Source organism: Conger conger, chromosome 2, assembly GCF_963514075.1.
Source record: "Conger conger chromosome 2, fConCon1.1, whole genome shotgun sequence".
NCBI classification, from domain to species: Eukaryota; Metazoa; Chordata; class Actinopteri; order Anguilliformes; family Congridae; genus Conger; species Conger conger.
Genome location: NC_083761.1, coordinates 68383025 through 68395819, shown reverse-complemented (window position 1 = coordinate 68395819; position 12795 = coordinate 68383025). Strand labels below are relative to the sequence as shown.

Sequence of the window (12795 nt, the reverse complement as noted above, 5' to 3'; positions counted from 1 at the left end):
GTAGTTGGTGGGGGTCTTCTCTTTTAATACAGGGACGCATAGCCTGTTGAAAGAAGCTGCGAGTGCGATATGAATTCATAGACCAAAATATTGGGAACACTGTGTAGATGACCTGGTTGGATTAGTATTTGTATTGGATATTGATGGCTGAGAGGTCAGCTCCATCATGTTGTGGGTTGTTCTATAATCGGCAGCCAGTGTTGGTTTAGCAATACCAACGTTTTCACATTATCTCCTCATTAGTCTGCAGCCTATACTGAGATTCTGTGAATTCAGATCAATTCACTCAAACAATAAAAAACTATCACATTGCATTTCTGGCAGGGTCACATTAGCATGCAATTTCTTAACGCATATTAATAAATAACATGTCTTTATTTTAGCCAGACATTATGGCAAAAATTAGTCATACACTATTTGTTGAAGACTAAAACGTGAATGGCTAACTGATTTTTGTTGGGGCATTGTTGATTATTAGCAATATTTGGGCATTATTGTTGGTCCAGTTTAATGTTGACTCTCGTAATTGAATAGGTCTAACAGATTGGATATTGTTTGCTTGGGAATTGAAGGTCCAGTTTTCAGGTTGATAGTTTATCCTTTATTTGTATTGTGAGGCACAATGTACAAAAATCTACATTTATCCAGATAAATGTCAGATTTAGTGAGGTTACATCTGCAGTCCATGATCCAGCTAAACTGGTGGAATTATGTTAAGTATAACGGCAGGAGACCAACTTTTGTTAGAGAAGAGTTTTGATTAAAAGCTTCTACAAAACCCAGATGAACACTTTCTGTTGAAATGTTGTATTTTATAGCATATTTTACAGCATTTTGAATTCAGCAGGCTCTCCATAGCTTTCAGTCATTTGAATTTCAGATCAATAGACATGTTGCTTGTGTAATTTCATGCTTTTCAGAAACACCAAGAAGTGGCAAGTTAGCTTTTATGAGGCACTTGGATTGATTTCCTGATTGTCAACCTCAGACCCGTAATTGAAGCCTTTCTCTTCCTGACCCTGATTTGTGCATTTTCAATGAGGATGCAAGTGCATCGTCAAAACACCATCTCTGCAGTTTAACACCTATCAGGAGAAACGAGACAATTTGGCACCTGTGTCTGGCAGAACGTGGAGCCCCTGTGAATTCCATGCAGGAACAGATTTACTGGTTTCACTCACTCCGCAGGTTGTCTCTCACTCTCCCTCTCTCTCTCTATCTCTCTCTCTCTGTCTCCCGCTCCCTTTCTCTCCCTCTGTCTCCCTCTCTCCCTCCCTCTGTCTCCCTTTCTCTCTCCCTCTCTCTCTGTCTCCCTCTCCTCCTCTCTCTCTCTCTGTCTCCCTCTCCCCCTCTCTCTTTCTCTCTCACAGGCCACACACACACACACACACACACACACACACTGGGTGTTTATTGTCTTCCCAAGGAGAGGCAGAAAAGCTCAGCAGGGACGGTTTACGGACCGATCGTCAGTATTAAGTTAGAGTGACTCACAGCTGCCAGGAACGTGTCCACGGCCGTGCCTGCCTGAGTGACAGCCAGCTCCTGAAATATGCCTCACGGGGGCACAGAGCAGGGAGCCGGAGCCTCCTTCTCCATCCCAATGAGCTGCGTAAAAGACCTTCTCATCCACACTTACCCGTCGGTAAAACTGAGGGTGACTTTGATGCCAGCTGTCATATTTTACCTGCCAGGGAGGTGTTTTGATATGGCATAACCTAAGAATCGCAACATGTTGCATCCTGACATCCTGATGCCAGTGAAACTTATCTTCAAAGCCGTGGGTGGAGGCTATAGACCGCATGACAAGGCAGTTTACATGTTAGGTTCCAAAGGATTTTAGAAGACATGACTCGTTCAAGCTGATTTATTTCTCGCAAATTGGTCTTCATTTGTGCCCCGATGAAATGGCTGTGAATGTGTGAGTGGCTTTGCCTGCTGTCATAATGTGCTGCGACTATTTCCAATTGATTGCTGGAAATGAGGATAGGTCAGCTTATTAGCATGCTAATTCATCCCTGTGTTCCGGAGCCAAGATGTTGCTGTGCCCAAGTTGGAACCTTGTGCTTGCCCTGCATCTCCTGGGCAACATTACTTTTGCTTTAATTCTCTCTGTCTTCTGCACTTAGCGCAGGAGATAATCTCCTAATTGGCTCTGAAAATCCTCTCAGCGGAAGCTATCGATCCCACAGCCTCCAATTACAGCCACAGGCCACACAATGGAGTGAGAATAAGCTGCTTAACAGCACACGGGGAGTCAATAGTGAGACCTTCACACGGAGTCTTTTTTCCAGGGACTGGGTCTTCACTCTGAACCTCTTTGAGGAAAATCCCAGCATAAGCAATTCAAGGAAATGCCGTATTTCTAAATGTAATCTACTCAGGAAAATATAGTTGTTTTTAAAAAAAATGAAAGGATAACCTTGGACTCGCTTTAGGAAATTAAAAAATCAGTCATGCCCTGCACATGCACCGTGGCAGATGGTGTGATATAGGGTCACTGGGGACTGTTTAGTTATGTGACACAGAGGAGTCCTGTCTGTTTTAGAATCAGGCCTCCAGGTACGAAATCACTGCAAGGCTGCATGTCTGCTCTACTTTGTCATCGGAGTCAGGCTTACTTGCAGGGTTGCCAAAATGTAGAATTTGAAAAAACCAGGCAACATGCACAGCTGGAAGCTTTATGGCGAGGTGGGGTGTTGTGGGAAATGGTAGCGGGCCAGGGGGGTGGGGTTGGGCTTGGCACGGGGGAGTGGGGGGTAGTTATTGGAATGGATTACGGATCAGCATAGTTGAGATGCAAATTCATTACAGTCTAATGGTTCATTAAATTATCATTTTTTTATGAATTACTCGGTCATTGTATTGTCCAGTCAGGACCACAAACCAGACCTGAAAAAATCATTTGAAAATGTTCAGTGTTCAAGATGTTCCAGGTGAAAACCAGGCATCTGGCAACCCTGCATACTTATGAGCCTCAGAATCAAATATGGGAAGAACCCCCCACATGAGCACTAGCTCTCTATCACTATCTCTTTCTCTCTGCTTTATATTCACTCTATCACGATTAGTATTTTTTCAACAGACAAAAAATTGAATCCATAATTTTGCTGCTACCTTACCTCTCTCAGAATGCTGCACAGATGTTTCATAAAATACATTTTAATTGAAAACATTAAAATGCAGCCTGAACAGAAGCCAAGGACGGCTGAAACACATCATTTTTCCCGCACCGGAAAACATTTCCAGGCATTTCTCTGCCTCTGCCTTGTTTGACTCATCTGTCAGCTCCTCCTTGGCACCAGGTTGCCTTACAATCAGGGGCTGGTAAAATATGCATGGCGCTCGACCTCAGGTCCAGTTCATGCTCCTGTGGTCACTGTAAGACAGAGTAGTTCTCACTCAAACATGTACAAGTCTGACCTGTCTGAGTGTCCCTCAGTTATTCCGGCAGTGTATCATGATGTTTCCTTTCTTTCCGCACCTGCCTGCACTATCTCGCAGGGCAAGGAGAGCTTCCTGCAGATCCTGCACCGCTACATGGAGATCCACGGCACGGTGTACTACGAGACGCAGCGCCCCCCGGAGGTGCCCGCCTTCGTGAAGAACCATGGCCTGCTGCCCCAGCAGGAGCTCCAGCAGCTCCTCCGCAAGGCCAAGGCACGCAGCTCCCAGCCTCACCCAGCCGCTCCGTCCCCACCTCCTCTCCTGACCGTGGAGTCTATGAGGCTCTTATCTGAGTGGTTTTGAGATATTGAGCTTCAAAGATTTTGAAATTGTACATTCAGAGTACTTCAGGGCAGTTCTTCAGAGATTAAGTGCCCTGAAGTACCCTAAAGTACACTGAAGTACTCTGAATGTACAATTTCAAAATGCTTTTAAATTGCCCTTTAAACAACATATGCATGACACTAGCTCATGTTTGTCAAAAATGTCAGTTAGACCCGCATAAGGTCTTGCTCTGTCCTCGCAGTGCGGCAGTGCACTCATCTGTTCTCTCCCTTCATCTCCATTCAGCTCTTCATTGGGTTTGGCTTCCCCTATGAGGGCCCAGCGCCTTTGGAGGCCATAGCCAATGGGTGCGTGTTCCTGCAGCCGAAGTTCCACCCTCCACACAGCTCGCTCAATCACGAGTTCTTCAGAGGGAAGCCAACTTCCAGAGAGGTGGGCTCCCAACGACGGCGTCTCACACGCGTGTTACTGATGGCCTGGCCGCCTTTATTAGCGCCCCATCATTTTTTTATTAGAAATATTGAACCATCTCTAATGTGAGGTCCCTGTATAATTTGACTGTATTCAATATATTAATTTGAGCATTACGCAGCTTTAGTGTGATACTCAGACATAATCTTCGCCTATTTAGAATAGTTGCTTCTGGCATAAATGCTAGTTTGAGTCTGACTGCACTTTGTAAAAAAAAAAACTTTGCTGGGAAAGCACTGATATAAGACAGATACATTATGTTGTGCTTTGAAAATGCAAAATAGTTCAGAATACTAGTTTTGAATTCACAGATGTACTGTTTGCAAGGCCGCAGCTTTGAATTCTATGTTTCTCAGTTGTCCCCCAAGATGCGGCCCTGACTGCATGTGTTGAGATACAGAACTATGAGAAATAACAAACACTGTGTCCGTTTACAGGTTTCGTCTCAACACCCCTATGCTGAGCAGTACATCGGGAGGCCCCATGTCATGACCGTGGACTTCAACAACTCCCAGGAGTTCGACTCCGCCGTCCGCGAGATCATGAGGACCCAGGTACGTTCCGCAGCTTACCCTCACTGACCTGGGATCCGAACACTCTACAGGAAAACAGGGTACTGCCTCAGTCCTCTCGAGCAGTCCCGCGCAGTGGGACCGTAGTTGAGCCGTGTAATAACGATGACAGAACGCAGGGGAGCGTGGTCGTCTGCCTTCTGGACCCTCGCGCGTCCTCACTCATCCACACGCAGGGGAGGAACGCTGGTGACAGGGGGGCCCTGTTAGCAGCCTGAGCCAAAATGGCTTCCGCCCAGATGACCTCTGCTTGCTCTGCGTGATCCTCATTGTCCCGTCTGAGGGAGAGAGGAAGACATTAATTAAGCACGCCATGCTCAGTCTGTCGCCCTCCCACCGGGCGTTCCTGATCAATTGGCTGGAGGTCCTGAGGCTGCGGTGTGTGGTACCTGGCAGGTGAAGTAAATAGACATTGATTTGAGTGTTTGTGAGGGCCAAGGCAAAAAAAAAAGAAAAAAAAAGGGCACTTTAGCTGTAGTGCTGAATTTAAACATTTAGTTGGGAAGCGTGGGTTTCCTGGCGGAGCACACGCGTGTTTTGGAATGAGGCGGGCGGGGGAATTAGCCGTGGCGGATTTTTCTTAATGGGAAATGACAGCCGGGATGGCGGCAGGCCTGAGAGCAGGCGCAGAGCTAATGAAACCGAGGGCTAAGAGGCAGAGGTCGAGCAGGGGGATTAAACTAGGTTTTTTTCCCACCGACTCTCTTACATTTTGATTACCAGGCTTTCATACTGTCTGTGTACTGAGTGCAGCGGGGGGAGGGTAGCGTATGGTCTGAAATGTGAATAAAGTGGGCTGCCTGTTACAGAGCTACAGCCTATATGTGCCAACCCCCCCCCCACCCCACCCCCCACCTATAGCTTTAAAACAGGATAGTGGCACCGTGAAAGAGTGTCACAGTCTTGTTTGTTTTGAGTAGTGAGCACGGCACCGTAGTACATGACCAAAGAGATTGTGTTTCGCTGAAAATGGAAACCAGAGGAAAAGTGATATCTCGCCGTCCCCTATACTGGCTCCTGCCGACATGTCCGCCGTCTCACTAGAGATAGCTGATGCAGTGCTCCCCTGTAGCCCACTTCCTGCGCACAGCACCCACGCAGAGACCTGCTGCTCGGTCCGGAGAGCAGACGCGTGTTCAGCCAAGCGGACCAAACCCAATCTCCTCTCCCCGACAGCCGTCATGTTTCTGCTCTCCCGCCGTTCTCCCTCGCTCCGCGGCGACCCGGGCTGGAGCCCCCCCCGTCTCCGTCTCCGTCCGTTCCACACCAGCCCCTCCACAATCAGGGAACTGTATCACACACTTCATCGGGCTCATCACCAGCTTGCTCTCTATTGACTTCGGAGTGAATGTAAATCAGCGCCGGTCCGGTCCAGAGAGGAACAAGCTCTCCGGAGAGAGGAGATGACTGCAGAAACCTGAATTCATTTCACTTCATTATACCGCGTGTGCTAATGTGGCTGATGGTGGTTAGACTCCATTCCGACAGTAGTAGCTAGGCATACGTATAGGAAAGTTTGCTCAGTGTTATTTGTTTAAAAGATCAGACCGTACCCACCTACAGTACCAGACCGCTCCACCGTCTGCAACCTCAGGGCATCTGGCTTCTCTCCTCGACTGCACAGCCTGGCCATGTCTCCTCGCTGTTCTGACCCCCTCTCGGTGGAATGAGAGAATGAGTTTCCCACTGCGGGCAAGACAGCGGAAACTCTGTCAATCTCCCAACGCAGACTGAACACCTCCTGTTCGGATGGCTCATTTGCATCCCTGGCCCTCTTTCTTTTTGGTTTTCCTTTTGGAATAATAATTTTTGAAATATAGGTGTCGAAAGATGGTCATTGAATGGTGGTATGTCCTTTTGTTTACATAAATATATTGTTGGTTTCTTCTGCTAACCTTCCACTTATTTATTATAAAGGAGCCGTCTGTGCCATACTGGTGATATTGCAGTGTTCTATCACTGATACAAACAGTGACGTCTTACACCTTTGTAATGTAAACCCTCAGATGTTTTCAATGGTTTATGTAGTGTAAGGTGTATAAGAGCGAACACACGTTTTACAAAACCTCTAACCGACCATAATGAAGCACAGACATGGTTGTTGTTGCTGCATTTGCATTATTAAAATACCAAAGTGTATCCCTATCTGTGTCTCAATCTGCACTAATGCTTGTGTCTGCATTTTATAACTGTATTCATCCTTAGACTAGGACTGCTAGTAAATACTGTAAATGTTTAATACTTTTTCCAAATATTTCATACATTTTTCAAATGTTTCATTCGATAAATATTGTATCCACTATTACATATTTCAGACTTACAATGTACATTTTGTTAGTTTCATAAATGTAATATTGTAATAAATGTAATATATAAATGTAATATAAAAGTAATTTTGATATATCAAAATGACAGTGGTGGCACAGAGGCTCTGGGGCCATAATTCTTCCATGAGTCTCAAATGGTTAACTGTCATATTACATTGGATGATGTATTGAAAATCGTATCATCATCTTCAGCTTGTTTGCTCACGGGGGATGCAGGGATCTTCCTGTCAGCAGAAAAGCTCACCCAAGGAACTTTCATGCAGTGTTGCTGCCAGGTTGCACTAGCATAGGAAAGAGCTGTTCGGTGACTCATTTTCAGTGCAGAGTAATTTACGCATAAACAAACAACACTCATTCATTCAATCAATCATTTTATCAAACATTTAATTGTTTATCTTGTACTCTTCATACCAGGTTGTCCCACTATTTTCAGTAATTAAAACAGCAGGTATTTCAGGCATGCATCAGACTCACAGAAGAAATCTCTGGCAAATGAGGCAAATCAACATAAAATTATTCCCTTAAACCTTTTAACAATGGGAAATAATTCCTAGCAACCGCCTGCAGCGCATAAACAAATCTTTTGTCTTAGAGTGTGGCTCAGGATATTATAAAAAATGAAACCATTCATATCTCTTCCTGTGTGTGTTCCAAATTGATTGTAAAAGGTCTGCCATCAATTGCGATTCTGGCAGATATTAACAGGCCATAGTTGTGGTATAGCAAACAAACCTGTACAGTTTATATTAATGTCATGGCTGAATGTCCTGGCATTTATTGAGCTCAGATCTCAGAATTCACATTCTGGTGCCACAGAAAGTTGTTTGTGTACAGCAATTTATGGTGCTAAAGGCTTCCATTTAGATCATGTGTATCAACCCAAAGATTTGGTTATCCAGTAATTTACTTACTGGTTAATATTTTTATGACAACATTCTAAAGTGCCTCTGTCTGTACAGGTAATATGGTCATCAGGCAACATTTCACCTTCAAAGAGGTGCCTCAAGGTTGTTAGGCTTTCATCTCATTGTAACAACTTTAATATATTTCCAGCTTTGTGGTTTCCAAGGCTTTATTAAAGTTTTAATCTAAAGCCGTGTAGGATGAATTATGTATCATTTCCACTGCGGCTTTGCTCGAATATAAAAAAGAAACATGGACTGAATTGATTGCTAAAGTATCTAAATTCCCGTTCCTTTCTATTTACAATCTGAGCACTATCTTGAAAACTCAAGCCCTTGCCAAGCAAAAGGCCTTTTTAAGCAGGGACGTCACACTTGCTATTAAGGTTAATTTTGATGCAATGCCTTTTCATTTGTGATATATTCAATTCGTCAAGGCCTTTGCCTTGTGTGAGTCATTTCATTTGACAATGTAAAATGAATTACTGTAATTAGTCTAGACTCATTAAAGTTTTCATTAGCAATGATTTTGAATTCCTGTTAAAAAGCCAGAGAAAGACAAACGTGTTTACAAATACGCTGCCATTTAGTCTATAACAGTTATGTTTTTCCAGCGAGTCTGTATTTGCATTCAGACGAGGGCATGAGTGGATTTAATCTTTTGTTGAATCAGGAGTTTTTTTTAATTGTTTTTTTTTAAAGTGATTCAATTGAGGTTAAGATGATTTGCGGTGACTTGAATGGTTTAAAATGCAATGTACTGAATCGCTGATTTCAATCTGTGGCAAAGCAAAAGCAATTAAGCCAGATGTTCTTCACAATTAGCGGATTTGTCTGGTTTGATTAATGATGGAAATGCCTTTTGATTGCAATTAGGGTGCACAATAAAGAGGAGGAAAAGGGAAAAGTGTCTTAAAACACAACTGGGTAATATTTCACTTCACTCTCAAAAATAAAGGCACAAAAATTGCCTAAAAAGATACAAAGGCTTGTTGCTGGGGCAGTATTCTATAGGTACATAAAATTGTACCCCTAGCCAGCAATACATTATACATTTTTACCTTTTTTGCTTGGATAACATATTAATTTGTGCCCCAAGAGAGCTGTACTTCTAGGGTACATTTTGGAAATGTGATCCTTGAAGAACAAAAATGTACCTCCACTTAATTTCTGAGTGTTCGTACAAATGGCATCACTGTTATCAAGTGATTGTGTGTGATATACCGTGATGCAGTACTTTTATTCTCCTTCAAATTCCCAACCCTAACAATCCCCATCCAAAGGAAATGCATAACCCTATAGTGAATAAATAGCTTGAGGCAATTATTGTGCAAATGTTTTTCTGTGCTAACACAGAATACTTTAGCAGGTTTGTGATATCATATTTATATGTGGCTCATTAATAATGGGTCCCAGGCCCTCAGTGTAGATGGTGTGTAAGGCTCTATGTGTTTGTGTCTGCAGGTGGAGCCCTACCTGCCCTATGAGTACACCTGTGAGGGGATGCTGGAGAGAGTGCATGCCTATATTCAGCACCAGGTGGGCCCTCTGTTCTGGCTTCCTCTCCCGCACTGTTCTGCATGCCCAGTCCTTAGGAGTCACGTACCGTAGTTCAGTCAGACTGAGCTGAAACTGAACTGCGCTGAGACTGAGCTGATTATACAGACACACAGACAGACATACAGACGGATGGACGCATGTCCCCTCCTCCTTTTCCTCAAAGGCACTGCTCTGCTTGTACTCTGTAATCATTTCTCTGAACCTCAGCAAACATGCGCATGCTCTCAAACCACCGCACAACACACACACACACACCCACCCACACACTCAAACATTACATTATTGGCATTTGGCAGACGCTCTTATCCAGAGCGTACAGTTGATTAGACTAAGCAGTAGACAATCCTCCCCTGGAGCAATGCAGGGTTAAGGGGCCAACGGCTGTGCAGATTTTATTGTGGCCACACCGGGATTAGACCCACCGACCCTGTGTGCCCCAGACCTTAACCACTACAGGCCGCCCACACAAGCACACACGCACTCTCACACACCCACACACACACACACTCTCACACACCTCCACAAGCACATACACACTCACACACACACACACACCCACATTCTCACACACCCACACAAGCACGCACACCCACACAAGCCCACACACACACACACACACAGTGAGGGATGTGTGCCTGGGTTTGCGAGCGGTCCAGAGCTCTGTCTCCGGTCTGTCACCGTGCAGATCCTCTCTGATCTCAGCTCATCTCTCTGCTCAGCAGATTACCAGAGTTCAGCCCATGAAGCGACTGTTATCTGCCCGCCCCGTCGTTCCGATGAGTAGCTCGGCGGCAGTGATTGGAGGCCTGTTATCTGCATTTGGCGTGAAAATAAATGAATTTCCACTTAATCCTGTTTAATAAACGGGGCTGGGGGGGGCCCGTGGATGTGTCAGGAATGTAGTTATTACGCAAATCTGAGAGACTTTGCTGGGGATTGGTTTTAATCTCCGGGCTTTCATGTTTAAATTTGACTAAATCCTGCTGTAGCGTGCTTGTTTTCCTCACATGCTTTAGGTTATGACAGGGCGATGAGAATTTGGCACACGCACGTATAGCATCTTTCATTGTGCCAACTGAAAATGAGTTTTTCTCATGCATATATTTGATGCATACTCACACCTTTTGCTAATTTGTTTGACATGCGTCTCAGTGTGAATCACACTCATTTGCACGCGAGATGTTCAGTGCTGTTTTTGCATGTGTTGTTCTACACAGGACTTCTGTGTCCCTGAAACTCCATTTCCGCCCGCCAACATCTCGAAGGTGTGGCCGGGAGGCCCCTGGGGGCCCTTCGTCATCCTGCCCAACTCCACGGGCCTGGGCTGGGCCCCTAACGCCAGCGCGCCCCCCTCCTGGCCCCCGCTCAGCGCCCTGCAGCTGCTGGTGTCAGAGGAGGGCCAGTCCTGTGTGGAGGCGTGTCAGCATGGGGGCCTGGTCTGTGACCCCGCCTTCTTCCGCTACATCAACAACAAGGAGGCGCTCAGCCGGTGAGCCCCGCCCTCTCAACCACGCCCACGCTGCTGGGTCAGACCCGCCCATATTCAGCCGCAGGTCCAGGGACAGGTCACAGAGCCCAGTGGCCAGGCTCAATGTGTGCGTGTGTGTGTGTGTGTGTGTGCCAGTGTGTGTGCCAAACCTGGGTCATACATAACTGTTTTGAATTAAAATTGTTTTCTGTGCTCGATTGATCTTGCCTGGTGCAATTGAGCCAACCAAGAGTATTTCATAGGTTCCAATACTCCGGGCAGGCTCCGTAAAGCATAGAAAAGCATTTGAATCCAAAACAGTTACATATATGACAATGGGTCTGGTATGTGCGTGTGTGTTCAAGTAGGCTCAGAAGGTTATGTGGACAGACTTGGTGGAGACTGACTGTGTCCCGTGTCTCCCAGGTTGGAGGTGCAGTGCGAGGGCGTGGAAGCGGAGATGAACCACGTCTTCCCCGCCTTCTCCGTGGTGCAGCGGGAGTGTGGTCTGCAGAAGGAGCCCCTGCTCTTCAGCTGTGCTGGCTTCAGCGCCAAGTACCGCCGCCTCTGCCCCTGCAGGGACTTCCGCAAGGGCCAGGTGGCGCTGTGCAGGGACTGCTTATGATGAGACCCCCACCCCACCCTACCCCAAAACCCTGACCCTGACCCTGCCTCCCAGTTCAAGCACCATGTCCAGCCAGAAGAGAGGGGAATCTGATGGCCTGGCTGGGTCACAGTTTTGGGCCTAAATTAGCAGCCAGGGTGGTGTCACTAGAGGTGGACTGGAGGAGCTCTGTCTGTTACATCATTTCCTTCAGCGAGTGGGTAAGGTCAACAAGGAAAGGAAATGATTCTTTGACGAGCGTAAGAGTTTCAAGCCTTGAACCCAGGCCCTGCATCAGCTAGCTTAGATGCTGCCTTCACCTGCGCGTGGCTCCCAAGGGCAGAGAAGAATCCTCCATGCCCCCAAAAACTCACACTTCAGTCACTCGTCATCCAAGTGTGATTTTCTTTTTCGTGTGATTCCTCTCACCACGACTATTAATCAGAAGCGCCAAAACACTGGAGGGGCAGGGCCGTGGACTGGCTGTGTCTCATCTGGGCACCAAAGTGTAAGGATCAGCGTTGTTGTGAAGTGAAGGATGTGTTAGCAGTGCATGAGTGGAGATTAATACAGAGTGTTTCCACTTCGCAAAGAGGACCCTGGAACTCCACGCCTTGCTCTCGCCCCATCTCACAAGGCTGACCTGGGAGATATCCAGCCGAAGTCAGAGAAAATGATATTTTTCACTAAGGGAGCTGTTGAGCGCTGCTCAGATTTGGACTGAAGATTTTTAAAAATCTGGATTTGTAAAGTTAATATAAAATAAAAAGAATATTAAAACAAAGATCAAAAAAAGTATTAATTTATCATTGTGTTTTCACTGCTATAATTTTGTTATCTAAGTATATAAAACATTTCCGATACCCTCTCCAGTGTATCAAATTAATTTCTTCCTCCGATATGTCATATCCTCTCATATTACACCCACTTCATGTCAGTTGGATCCCTGTTTGACCCCTGTAGCTCCCGATTCTGTCTGTGCGCGGAAACGAGGAAATTATTTCAAATTATTTCATTCTTAACCTCCTAAGACCCGCACTCTTTTTTGGTATGCGTTTTTAATTTCTCTTTGCTATTTGGGCTTATTGGGACCTGATAAGTATAAAAACTAAGCATCATCTTTTGACATGATGTAGTTTTTGAGAAAAATGATGTCCAC

At 45.6% G+C, this 12795-nt stretch overlaps 1 protein-coding gene across 4 annotated transcripts in view; it reads left to right on the top strand.

Annotated features, from left to right (window-relative positions):
* Window positions 1-12446, top strand: part of LOC133122919 (alpha-1,6-mannosylglycoprotein 6-beta-N-acetylglucosaminyltransferase B) — a 112541-nt gene extending 100095 nt beyond the window's left edge. For all 4 annotated transcript variants that reach the window (XM_061233196.1, XM_061233195.1, XM_061233197.1 and 1 more), the window contains 6 exons: window positions 3505-3660; window positions 4018-4164; window positions 4641-4757; window positions 9469-9543; window positions 10782-11053; window positions 11459-12446. In XM_061233196.1, the coding sequence (XP_061089180.1) occupies window positions 3505-3660; window positions 4018-4164; window positions 4641-4757; window positions 9469-9543; window positions 10782-11053; window positions 11459-11657 (966 nt within the window). In that variant the 3' untranslated portion in view covers window positions 11658-12446. The remainder of the gene's footprint in view (window positions 1-3504; window positions 3661-4017; window positions 4165-4640; window positions 4758-9468; window positions 9544-10781; window positions 11054-11458) is intronic.
* The last annotated feature ends 349 nt before the right edge of the window (window positions 12447-12795 follow it).